This window comes from Salvelinus fontinalis, chromosome 35, assembly GCF_029448725.1.
Source record: "Salvelinus fontinalis isolate EN_2023a chromosome 35, ASM2944872v1, whole genome shotgun sequence".
In the NCBI taxonomy this organism is placed as follows: domain Eukaryota; kingdom Metazoa; phylum Chordata; class Actinopteri; order Salmoniformes; family Salmonidae; genus Salvelinus; species Salvelinus fontinalis.
Genome location: NC_074699.1, coordinates 38,134,790 through 38,148,190, shown reverse-complemented (window position 1 = coordinate 38,148,190; position 13,401 = coordinate 38,134,790). Strand labels below are relative to the sequence as shown.

The window sequence follows — 13,401 nt, the reverse complement described above, 5'->3', positions numbered from 1 at the left end:
TAGGTAAACACGTTGCTCATTGTAATTATTCTAGTCCATTTGTGATGGTGGGTGCAATTGTAAACTATGAAGTCTACCTGAAATATGCACTTTTTTCTAACAAAACCTATCCCATACCATAAATATGTTATCAGACTGTCATCTAATGAGTTTTTTTGTTGGTTAGGGGCTATAAATATCTTAGTTTAGCCGAATTGGTGATGGCTACTGGTGTTGGTGGACAAATAAAAGATGGTGGATTATGCTAATGTGTTTTTAGGTAATAGATGTACATCTTTACATATTGTGTCTTCCCTGTAAAACATTTTAAAAATCGGAAATGTTGACTGGATTCATAAGATCTGTGTCTTTCATTAGCTGTATTGGACTTTAATGTGTGAAAGTTAAATATTTTAAAAAAATATTTTTTTTGAATTTCGCGGCACTGGTTTTTCAGTGGGGGGGGGGGGTGTGCCGCTAGCGCCACGCTGATCCTAGACAGGATAAAACAGTTCTCACATCCAGGGACGGCTCTACAGGAAACAGATATTATATTAAAACAGTTCTCACATCCAGGGACGGCTCTACAGGAAATAGATATTATATTAAAACAGTTCTCACATCCAGGGACGGCTCTACAGGAAATAGATATTATATTAAAACAGTTCTCACATCCAGGGACATGGAGGGCTCTACAGGAAACAGATATTATATTAAAACAGTTCTCACATCCAGGGGCATGGAGGGCTCTACAGGAAACAGATATTATATTAAAACAGTTCTCACATCCAGGGACGGCTCTACAGGAAACAGACAGGAACAGAACGATTTAAAGATGGCAACTGGGCCTTGTGACTGACTAGTGTCCAGGGAAGTACTTCCTAGAGCTCTGCTACCCAACCCCCCATTTTATACATCGGGTCTGTTCTTTAATCAATACACCCACACCCCTACACCCTGACCCCGACACCCTGACCCCTAACCCCCCTACACCCTAACCCCCCTACACCCTAACCCCCCTACACCCTAACCCCCCTACACCCTAACCCCCCTACACCCTAACCCCCCTCTACCCTAACCCCTCTACCCTAACCCCTCTACCCTAACCCCTCTACCCTAACCCCTCTACCCTAACCCCTCTACCCTAACCCCTCTACCCTAACCCCTCTACCCTAACCCCTCTACCCTAACCCCTCTACCCTAACCCCTCTACCCTAACCCCTCTACCCTAACCCCTCTACCCTAACCCCTCTACCCTAACCCCTCTACCCTAACCCCTCCACCCTAACCCCTCCACCCTAACCCCTCCACCCTAACCCCTGTCCTTTACCTGAGGGGCTGGTTCTGATGTAGACTACTTCACTCTTGGCTCCCAGGATGTGTCTGTCCTCTACCACCAGAGTGACACCCTAACCCCCTCCACCCTAACCCCTCCACCCTAACCCCTCCACCCTAACCCCTCCACCCTAACCCCTCCACCCTAACCCCTGTCCTTTACCTGAGGGGCTGGTTCTGATGTAGACTACTTCACTCTTGGCTCCCAGGATGTGTCTGTCCTCTACCACCAGAGTGACACCCTAACCCCCTCCACCCTAACCCCCTCCACCCTAACCCCTCCACCCTAACCCCTCCACCCTAACCCCTCCACCCTAACCCCTGTCCTTTACCTGAGGGGCTGGTTCTGATGTAGACTACTTCACTCTTGGCTCCCAGGATGTGTCTGTCCTCTACCACCAGAGTGACACCCTAACCCCTCCACCCTAACCCCTCCACCCTAACCCCTCCACCCTAACCCCTCCACCCTAACCCCTCCACCCTAACCCCTGTCCTTTACCTGAGGGGCTGGTTCTGATGTAGACTACTTCACTCTTGGCTCCCAGGATGTGTCTGTCCTCTACCACCAGAGTGACACCCTAACCCCCTCCACCCTAACCCCCTCCACCCTAACCCCTCCACCCTAACCCCTCCACCCTAACCCCTCCACCCTAACCCCTACACCCTAACCCCTATCCTTTACCTGAGGGGCTGGTTCTGATGTAGACTACTTCACTCTTGGCTCCCAGGATGTGTCTGTCCTCTACCACCAGAGTGACACCCTAACCCCTCCACCCTAACCCCTCCACCCTAACCCCTCCCCCCTCCACCCCCACCCCTCCACCCTAACCCCTACACCCTAACCCCTGTCCTTTACCTGAGGGGCTGGTTCTGATGTAGACTACTTCACTCTTGGCTCCCAGGATGTGTCTGTCCTCTACCACCAGAGTGACACCCTAACCCCTCCACCCTAACCCCTAACCCCTCCACCCTAACCCCTACACCCTAACCCCCTCCACCCTAACCCCTCCACCCTAACCCCTACACCCTAACCCCTCCACCCTCCACCCTAACCCCTCCACCCTAACCCCTCCACCCTAACCCCTCCACCCTAACCCCTGTCCTTTACCTGAGGGGCTGGTTCTGATGTAGACGACTTCACTCTTGGCTCCCAGGATGTGTCTGTCCTCTACCACCAGAGTGACACCCTAACCCCCTCCACCCTAACCCCTCCGCCCTAACCCCTCCACCCTAACCCCTCCACCCTAACCCCTCCACCCTAACCCCTACACCCTAACCCCTGTCCTTTACCTGAGGGGCTGGTTCTGATGTAGACCACTTCACTCTTGGCTCCCAGGACGTGTCTGTCCTCGACCACCAGAGTGACACCCTAACCCCCTACACCCTAACCCCTCCACCCTCCACCCTAACCCCTACACCCTAACCCCTACACCCTAACCCCTGTCCTTTACCTGAGGGGCTGGTTCTGATGTAGACCACTTCACTCTTGGCTCCCAGGACGTGTCTGTCCTCGACCACCAGAGTGATGGCCTTGACGTAGATGGCGTACTGGGTCCAGGGCTTGAGGGGGGACAGTAGAACCCCCGGGTCAGAATTCTTCTCCTGGGGAAGGTCTACATCCACCATGTTCCAACTGTTGGAACCACAACCGTCCTGGCCGTCAAACTCTGTGATGTTCTGGTACGCACTGGAGGAGAGGAGACACATGGGTTAGAGGATGTTCTGGTACGCACTGGAGGAGAGGGAGACACATGGGTTAGAGGATGTTCTGGTACGCACTGGAGGAGAGGAGACATGGGTTAGAGGATGTTCTGGTACGCACTGGAGGAGAGGGAGACACATGGGTTAGAGGATGTTCTGGTACGCACTGGAGGAGAGGGAGACACATGGGTTAGAGGATGTTCTGGTACGCACTGGAGGAGAGGAGACACATGGGTTAGAGGATGTTCTGGTACGCACTGGAGGAGAGGAGACACATGGGTTAGAGGATGTTCTGGTACGCACTGGAGGAGAGGGAGACACATGGGTTAGAGGATGTTCTGGTACGCACTGGAGGAGAGGAGACATGGGTTAGAGGATGTTCTGGTACGCACTGGAGGAGAGGGAGACACATGGGTTAGAGGATGTTCTGGTACGCACTGGAGGAGAGGGAGACACATGGGTTAGAGGATGTTCTGGTACGCACTGGAGGAGAGGAGACACATGGGTTAGAGGATGTTCTGGTACGCACTGGAGGAGAGGAGACACATGGGTTAGAGGATGTTCTGGTACGCACTGGAGGAGAGGGAGACACATGGGTTAGAGGATGTTCTGGTACGCACTGGAGGAGAGGGAGACACATGGGTTAGAGGATGTTCTGGTACGCACTGGAGGAGAGGGAGACACATGGGTTAGAGGATGTTCTGGTACGCACTGGAGGAGAGGAGACATGGGTTAGAGGATGTTCTGGTACGCACTGGAGGAGAGGGAGACACATGGGTTAGAGGATGTTCTGGTACGCACTGGAGGAGAGGAGACACATGGGTTAGAGGATGTTCTGGTACGCACTGGAGGAGAGGGAGACACATGGGTTAGAGGATGTTCTGGTACGCACTGGAGGAGAGGAGACACATGGGTTAGAGGATGTTCTGGTACGCACTGGAGGAGAGGGAGACTGATGGGTTAGAGGATGTTCTGGTACGCACTGGAGGAGAGGGGGACACATGGGTTAGAGGATGTTCTGGTACGCACTGGAGGAGAGGGAGACACATGGGTTAGAGGATGTTCTGGTACGCACTGGAGGAGAGGAGACACATGGGTTAGAGGATGTTCTGGTACGCACTGGAGGAGAGGAGACTGATGGGTTAGAGGATGTTCTGGTACGCACTGGAGGAGAGGGAGACACATGGGTTAGAGGATGTTCTGGTACGCACTGGAGGAGAGGGAGACACATGGGTTAGAGGATGTTCTGGTACGCACTGGAGGAGAGGAGACACATGGGTTAGAGGATGTTCTGGTACGCACTGGAGGAGAGGGAGACACATGGGTTAGAGGATGTTCTGGTACGCACTGGAGGAGAGGGGGACACATGGGTTAGAGGATGTTCTGGTACGCACTGGAGGAGAGGGAGACACATGGGTTAGAGGATGTTCTGGTACGCACTGGAGGAGAGGGGGACACATGGGTTAGAGGATGTTCTGGTACGCACTGGAGGAGAGGAGACTGATGGGTTAGAGGATGTTCTGGTACGCACTGGAGGAGAGGGAGACACATGGGTTAGAGGATGTTCTGGTACGCACTGGAGGAGAGGAGACACATGGGTTAGAGGATGTTCTGGTACGCACTGGAGGAGAGGAGACTGATGGGTTAGAGGATGTTCTGGTACACACTGGAGGAGAGGGACTGATGGGTTAGAGGATGTTCTGGTACGCACTGGAGGAGAGGGAGACACATGGGTTAGAGGATGTTCTGGTACGCACTGGAGGAGAGGGAGACTGATGGGTTAGAGGATGTTCTGGTACGCACTGGAGGAGAGGAGACTGATGGGTTAGAGGATGTTCTGGTACGCACTGGAGGAGAGGGAGACACATGGGTTAGAGGATGTTCTGGTACGCACTGGAGGAGAGGGAGACACATGGGTTAGAGGATGTTCTGGTACGCACTGGAGGAGAGGGAGACTGATGGGTTAGAGGATGTTCTGGTACGCACTGGAGGAGAGGGAGACACATGGGTTAGAGGATGTTCTGGTACGCACTGGAGGAGAGGAGACACATGGGTTAGAGGATGTTCTGGTACGCACTGGAGGAGAGGAGACTGATGGGTTAGAGGATGTTCTGGTACGCACTGGAGGAGAGGGGGACACATGGGTTAGAGGATGTTCTGGTACGCACTGGAGGAGAGGGAGACACATGGGTTAGAGGATGTTCTGGTACGCACTGGAGGAGAGGAGACACATGGGTTAGAGGATGTTCTGGTACGCACTGGAGGAGAGGAGACACATGGGTTAGAGGATGTTCTGGTACGCACTGGAGGAGAGGGAGACACATGGGTTAGAGGATGTTCTGGTACGCACTGGAGGAGAGGGAGACACATGGGTTAGAGGATGTTCTGGTACGTACTGGAGGAGAGGAGACTGATGGGTTAGAGGATGTTCTGGTACGCACTGGAGGAGAGGGAGACACATGGGTTAGAGGATGTTCTGGTACGTACTGGAGGAGAGGAGACTGATGGGTTAGAGGATGTTCTGGTACGCACTGGAGGAGAGGGAGACACATGGGTTAGAGGATGTTCTGGTACGCACTGGAGGAGAGGGGGACACATGGGTTAGAGGATGTTCTGGTACGCACTGGAGGAGAGGAGACTGATGGGTTAGAGGATGTTCTGGTACGCACTGGAGGAGAGGGAGACACATGGGTTAGAGGATGTTCTGGTACGCACTGGAGGAGAGGGAGACTGATGGGTTAGAGGATGTTCTGGTACGCACTGGAGGAGAGGGAGACACATGGGTTAGAGGATGTTCTGGTACGCACTGGAGGAGAGGAGACACATGGGTTAGAGGATGTTCTGGTACGCACTGGAGGAGAGGAGACTGATGGGTTAGAGGATGTTCTGGTACGCACTGGAGGAGAGGAGACTGATGGGTTAGAGGATGTTCTGGTACGCACTGGAGGAGAGGGAGACACATGGGTTAGAGGATGTTCTGGTACGCACTGGAGGAGAGGGACTGATGGGTTAGAGGATGTTCTGGTACGCACTGGAGGAGAGGGAGACACATGGGTTAGAGGATGTTCTGGTACGCACTGGAGGAGAGGAGACTGATGGGTTAGAGGATGTTCTGGTACGCACTGGAGGAGAGGGAGACACATGGGTTAGAGGATGAGAGGAAGTAGAGAGACTGATGGGTTAGAGGATGAGAGGAAGTAGAGAGACTGATGGGTTAGAGGATGAGAGGAAGTAGAGAGACTGATGGGTTAGAGGATGAGAGGAAGTAGAGAGACTGGTGGGTTAGAGGATGAGAGGAAGTAGAGACATACTGATGGGTTAGAGGATGAGAGGAAGTAGAGAGACTGATGGGTTAGAGGATGAGAGGAAGTAGAGAGACTGATGGGTTAGAGGATGAGAGGAAGTAGAGAGACTGATGGGTTAGAGGATGAGAGGAAGTAGAGAGACTGGTGGGTTAGAGGATGAGAGGAAGTAGAGACATACTGATGGGTTAGAGGATGAGAGGAAGTAGAGAGACTGATGGGTTAGAGGATGAGAGGAAGTAGAGAGACTGATGGGTTAGAGGATGAGAGGAAGTAGAGAGACTGATGGGTTAGAGGATGAGAGGAAGTAGAGAGACTGGTGGGTTAGAGGATGAGAGGAAGTAGAGACATACTGATGGGTTAGAGGATGAGAGGAAGTAGAGAGACTGATGGGTTAGAGGATGAGAGGAAGTAGAGAGACTGATGGGTTAGAGGATGAGAGGAAGTAGAGAGACTGATGGGTTAGAGGATGAGAGGAAGTAGAGAGACTGGTGGGTTAGAGGATGAGAGGAAGTAGAGACATACTGATGGGTTAGAGGATGAGAGGAAGTAGAGAGACTGATGGGTTAGAGGATGTTCTAGGATATAGAGGAAGAACAGACAGACTGATGGGTTAGAGGATGTTCTAGGATATAGAGGAAGTAGAGACAGACTGATGGGTTAGAGGATGTTCTAGGATGTAGAGGAAGTAGAGAGACTGACTGCAGAGTAACTTACGCCTCCTTGTAGTATAGTATGAATGAGATGAGGTCTCTATAGTCTGGGGGTCTGTAGCGCTGCCAGGTCACTTTGATACGGTTAGACATCGTACTGTTGGACTTGAACCGCAGGATCTTACTCTCACCTGGTGAACACAACCAATCACACAACTTACACAGCCGGTTCACCTGGCAAACAATCACAACCACAGTCAGCTCACCTGGAAAACACAACCAATCACACAACTTACACAGTGTTGAGATCAAACCATCCCATTACATCGTCTCAGTGGTGAGATCAAACCAGCCCATTACATCGTCTCAGTGGTGAGATCAAACCAGCCCATTACATTGTCTCAGTGTTGAGATCAAACCAGCCCGTTACATCGTCTCAGTGGTGAGATCAAACCAGCCCATTACATTGTCTCAGTGGTGAGATCAAACCATCCCGTTACATCGTCTCAGTGGTGAGATCAAACCAGCCCGTTACATCGTCTCAGTGGTGAGATCAAACCAGCCCGTTACATCGTCTCAGTGGTGAGATCAAACCAGCCCGTTACATCGTCTGTGGTGAGATCAAACCAGCCCATTACATCGTCTCAGTGGTGAGATCAAACCAGCCCATTACATCGTCTCAGTGGTGAGATCAAACCAGCCCGTTACATCGTCTCAGTGTTGAGATCAAACCAGCCCGTTACATTGTCTCAGTGGTGAGATCAAACCAGCCCATTACATTGTCTCAGTGTTGAGATCAAACCAGCCCATTACATTGTCTCAGTGGTGAGATCAAACCAGCCCGTTACATCGTCTCAGTGGTGAGATCAAACCAGCCCATTACATTGTCTCAGTGGTGAGATCAAACCAGCCCATTACATTGTCTCAGTGTTGAGATCAAACCAGCCCATTACATCGTCTCAGTGGTGAGATCAAACCAGCCCATTACATCGTCTCAGTGGTGAGATCAAACCAGCCCGTTACATCGTCTCAGTGGTGAGATCAAACCAGCCCATTACATTGTCTCAGTGGTGAGATCAAACCAGCCCATTACATTGTCTCAGTGGTGAGATCAAACCAGCCCATGACATTGACATGCATGACATTTTGATCAGTTTAACACTTTTTTAGTTACTACATGATTCCATATGTGTTATTTCATAGCGTTGATGTCGTCACTATTATCCTACAATGTAGAAAATAGCTAAAATAAAGAAAAACCCTTGAATGAGTAGGTGTCCAAACTTGACTGGTACTATATGTAGTAACTAAAAATGTATAATATAAAGTATAGTATCATAGAACTGTATAGTATAATATATAATATCATAGAACTGTATAGTATAATAAAGTATCATAGAACTGTATAGTATAATAAAGTATCATAGAACTGTATAGTATAATATATAGTATCATAGAACTGTATAGTATAATATATAGTATCATAGAACTGTATAGTATAATATATAGTATCATAGAACTGTATAGTATAATATATAGTATCATAGCACTGTATAGTATAATATATAATATCATAGCACTGTATAGTATAATATATAATATCATAGAACTGTATAGTATAGTATCATAGAGCTGTATAGTATAATAAAGTATAGTATCATAGAACTGTATAGTATAATATATAGTATCATAGAACTGTATAGTATAATATATAGTATCATAGAACTGTATAGTATAATATATAATATCATAGAACTGTATAGTATAATATATAGTATCATAGAACTGTATAGTATAATATATAGTATCATAGAACTGTATAGTATAATATATAATATCATAGCACTGTATAGTATAATATATAATATCATAGAACTGTATAGTATAATATAAAGTATAGATTCATAGACCTGTATAGTACAGTATAACATTAAGTATCGTACAGCTAGCTCGGTCTCCGTATAGGACAGTATAACATTAAGTATCGTACAGCTAGCTCGGTCTCCGTATAGGACAGTATAACATTAAGTATCGTACAGCTAGCTCGGTCTCCGTATAGGACAGTATAACATTAAGTATCGTACAGCTAGCTCGGTCTCCGTATAGGACAGTATAACATTAAGTATCGTACAGCTAGCTCGGTCTCTGTATAGGACAGTATAACATTAAGTATCGTACAGCTAGCTCGGTCTCCGTATAGGACAGTATAACATTAAGTATCGTACAGCTAGCTCGGTCTCTGTATAGGGCAGTATAACATTAAGTATCGTACAGCTAGCTCGGTCTCCGTATAGGACAGTATAACATTAAGTATCGTACAGCTAGCTCGGTCTCCGTATAGGACAGTATAACATTAAGTATCGTACAGCTAGCTCGGTCTCTGTATAGGACAGTATAACATTAAGTATCGTACAGCTAGCTCGGTCTCCGTATAGGACAGTATAACATTAAGTATCGTACAGCTAGCTCGGTCTCCGTATAGGACAGTATAACATTAAGTATCGTACAGCTAGCTCGGTCTCCGTATAGGACAGTATAACATTAAGTATCGTACAGCTAGCTCGGTCTCCGTATAGTACAGTATAACATAAAGTATCGTACAGCTAGCTCGGTCTCCGTATAGGACAGTATAACATTAAGTATCGTACAGCTAGCTCGGTCTCCGTATAGGACAGTATAACATTAAGTATCGTACAGCTAGCTCGGTCTCCGTATAGGACAGTATAACATTAAGTATCGTACAGCTAGCTCGGTCTCTGTATAGGACAGTATAACATTAAGTATCGTACAGCTAGCTCGGTCTCCGTATAGGACAGTATAACATTAAGTATCGTACAGCTAGCTCGGTCTCCGTATAGGACAGTATAACATTAAGTATCGTACAGCTAGCTCGGTCTCCGTATAGGACAGTATAACATTAAGTATCGTACAGCTAGCTCGGTCTCCGTATAGGACAGTATAACATTAAGTATCGTACAGCTAGCTCGGTCTCCGTATAGGACAGTATAATATTAAGTATCGTACAGCTAGCTCGGTCTCCGTATAGGACAGTATAACATTAAGTATCGTACAGCTAGCTCGGTCTCCGTATAGGACAGTATAACATTAAGTATCGTACAGCTAGCTCGGTCTCCGTATAGGACAGTATAACATTAAGTATCGTACAGCTAGCTCGGTCTCCGTATAGGACAGTATAATATTAAGTATCGTACAGCTAGCTCGGTCTCCGTATAGGACAGTATAACATTAAGTATCGTACAGCTAGCTCGGTCTCCGTATAGGACAGTATAACATTAAGTATCGTACAGCTAGCTCGGTCTCCGTATAGGACAGTATAACATTAAGTATCGTACAGCTAGCTCGGTCTCCGTATAGGACAGTATAACATTAAGTATCGTACAGCTAGCTCGGTCTCCGTATAGGACAGTATAACATTACGTATCGTACAGCTAGCTCGGTCTCCGTATAGGACAGTATAACATTAAGTATCGTACAGCTAGCTCGGTCTCCGTTGTTCCTGAAGTCGTCGTCTTCAAACTTCTCTGTGATGCCCGTCTTCTGCCACATCTTCCGGATCTCAGACATGCAGAGTTTAGGGTTGGATCGGAAGAACAGTTTCCCGGCCCGGATGGTCAGGTTGTGCTGGGTCCAATCCCACAGGAACTGGAGGTGCTGATTGTCTACTGCATGGAACGCATACATGCTGAGGGGATTGGGGGGGGGAAGAGGAGAGAGGGGTAGAGAGAGAGGGGGTAGAGAGAGAGAGGGGTAGAGAGAGAGAGGGGTAGAGAGAGAGAGGTAGAGAGAGAGAGGTAGAGAGAGAGAGGTAGAGAGAGAGAGGTAGAGATGGGGAGGTAGAGATGGGGAGGTAGAGAGAGGTAGAGATGGGGAGGTAGAGAGAGGTAGAGATGGGGAGGGAGAGAGAGAGGAAAGAACAGGGAGTCACCAACAGTATAAACAGAAATATCACCTGTCTTTAAAATGTACTGCAGTCTGTGGTAACATTCAGATGGTCACCACCACACTATCCCTCAGTCTGCTTTGGTGGACAGGTTTTAACAGGGCCAAACAGGGAGAGAAGACAGAGATGAGAGGAGATTAACAGATTTTAACAGGGCCAAACAGGGAGAGAAGACAGAGATGAGAGGAGATTAACAGATTTTAACAGGGCCAAACAGGGAGAGAAGACAGAGATGAGATGGACAGATTTTAACAGGGCCAAACAGGGAGAGAAGACAGAGATAATGAGAGGAGATGAACAGATTTTAACAGGGCCAAACAGGGAGAGAAGACAGAGATGAGATGGACAGATTTTAACAGGGCCAAACAGGGAGAGAAGACAGAGATAATGAGAGGAGATGGACAGGTTTTAACAGGGCCAAACAGGGAGAGAAGACAGAGATAATGAGAGGAGATGAACAGATTTTAACAGGGCCAAACAGGGAGAGAAGACAGAGATGAGAGGAGATTAACAGATTTTAACAGGGCCAAACAGGGAGAGAAGACAGAGATGAGATGGACAGATTTTAACAGGGCCAAACAGGGAGAGAAGACAGAGATAATGAGAGGAGATGGACAGGTTTTAACAGGGCCAAACAGGGAGAGAAGACAGAGATAATGAGAGGAGATGAACAGATTTTAACAGGGCCAAACAGGGAGAGAAGACAGAGATGAGAGGAGATTAACAGATTTTAACAGGGCCAAACAGGGAGAGAAGACAGAGATGAGATGGACAGATTTTAACAGGGCAAACAGGGAGAGAAGAGAGAGATAATGAGAGGAGATGGACAGGTTTTAACAGGGCCAAACAGGGAGAGAAGACAGAGATAATGAGAGAGGAGATAGACAGATTTTAACAGGGCCAAACAGGGAGAGAATCAATCAATTTTATTTTATATAGCCCTTCGTACATCAGATAATATCTCGAAGTGCTGTACAGAAACCCAGCCTAAAACCCCAAACAGCTAGAATGCAGGTGTAGAAGCACGGTGGCTAGGAAAAACTCCCTAGAAAGGCCAAAACCTAGGAAGAAACCTAGAGAGGAACCAGGCTATGAGGGGTGGCCAGTCCTCTTCTGGCTGTGCCGGGTGGAGATTATAACAGAACTATGCCAAGATGTTCAAAAATGTTCATAAGTGACAAGCATGGTCAAATAATAATCATGAATAATTTTCAGTTGGCTTTTCATAGCTGATCATTAAGAGTTGAAAAACAACAGGTCTGGGACAGGTGGCGGTTCCATAACCGCAGGCAGAACAGCTGAAACTGGAAGACAGAGATAATGAGAGGAGATGGACAGGTTTTAACAGGGCCAAACAGGGAGAGAAGACAGAGATAATGAGAGAGGAGATGAACAGATTTTAACAGGGCCAAACAGGGAGAGAAGACAGAGATAATGAGAGAGGAGATGGACAGATTTTAACAGGGCCAAACAGGGAGAGAAGACAGAAAATGAGAGAGGAGATGAACAGATTTTAACAGGGCCAAACAGGGAGAGAAGAGAGAGGAGATGAACAGATTTTAACAGAGCCAAACAGGGAGAGAAGGCAGAAAATGAGAGAGGAGATGAACAGATTTTAACAGGGCCAAACAGGGAGAGAAGACAGAAAATGAGAGAGGAGATGAACAGATTTTAACAGGGCCAAACAGGGAGAGAAGACAGAGATAATGAGAGAGGAGATGAACAGATTTTAACAGGGACAAACAGGGAGAGAAGACAGAAAATGAGAGAGGAGATGAACAGATTTTAACAGGGCCAAACAGGGAGAGAAGACAGAGATAATGAGAGAGGAGAGTGACAGATTTTAACAGGGCCAAACAGGGAGAGAAGACAGAGATGAGAGGAGATTAACAGATTTTAACAGGGCCAAACAGGGAGAGAAGACAGAGATGAGATGGACAGATTTTAACAGGGCAAACAGGGAGAGAAGAGAGAGATAATGAGAGGAGATGGACAGATTTTAACAGGGCCAAACAGGGAGAGAATCAATCAATTTTATTTTATATAGCCCTTCGTACATCAGATAATATCTCGAAGTGCTGTACAGAAACCCAGCCTAAAACCCCAAACAGCTAGAATGCAGGTGTAGAAGCACGGTGGCTAGGAAAAACTCCCTAGAAAGGCCAAAACCTAGGAAGAAACCTAGAGAGGAACCAGGCTATGAGGGGTGGCCAGTCCTCTTCTGGCTGTGCCGGGTGGAGATTATAACAGAACTATGCCAAGATGTTCAAAAATGTTCATAAGTGACAAGCATGGTCAAATAATAATCATGAATAATTTTCAGTTGGCTTTTCATAGCTGATCATTAAGAGTTGAAAAACAACAGGTCTGGGACAGGTGGCGGTTCCATAACCGCAGGCAGAAGAGTTGAAACTGGAAGACAGAGATAATGAGAGGAGATGGACAGGTTTTAACAGGGCCAAACAGGGAG

General features: G+C 47.6%; 1 protein-coding gene across 1 annotated transcript in view; it reads right to left on the bottom strand.

The window, feature by feature from the left end:
* The window catches only part of LOC129834827 (insulin-like growth factor 1 receptor), a gene marked incomplete at its 3' end in the record, with an annotated part of 119,229 nt that overhangs the window by 54,405 nt on the left and 51,423 nt on the right, over positions 1-13,401 (bottom strand). Inside the window, 3 exon segments of the mRNA XM_055900127.1 lie at positions 2,766-3,001; positions 7,035-7,161; positions 10,465-10,673. Of these exon segments, the coding sequence (XP_055756102.1) occupies positions 2,766-3,001; positions 7,035-7,161; positions 10,465-10,673 (572 nt within the window).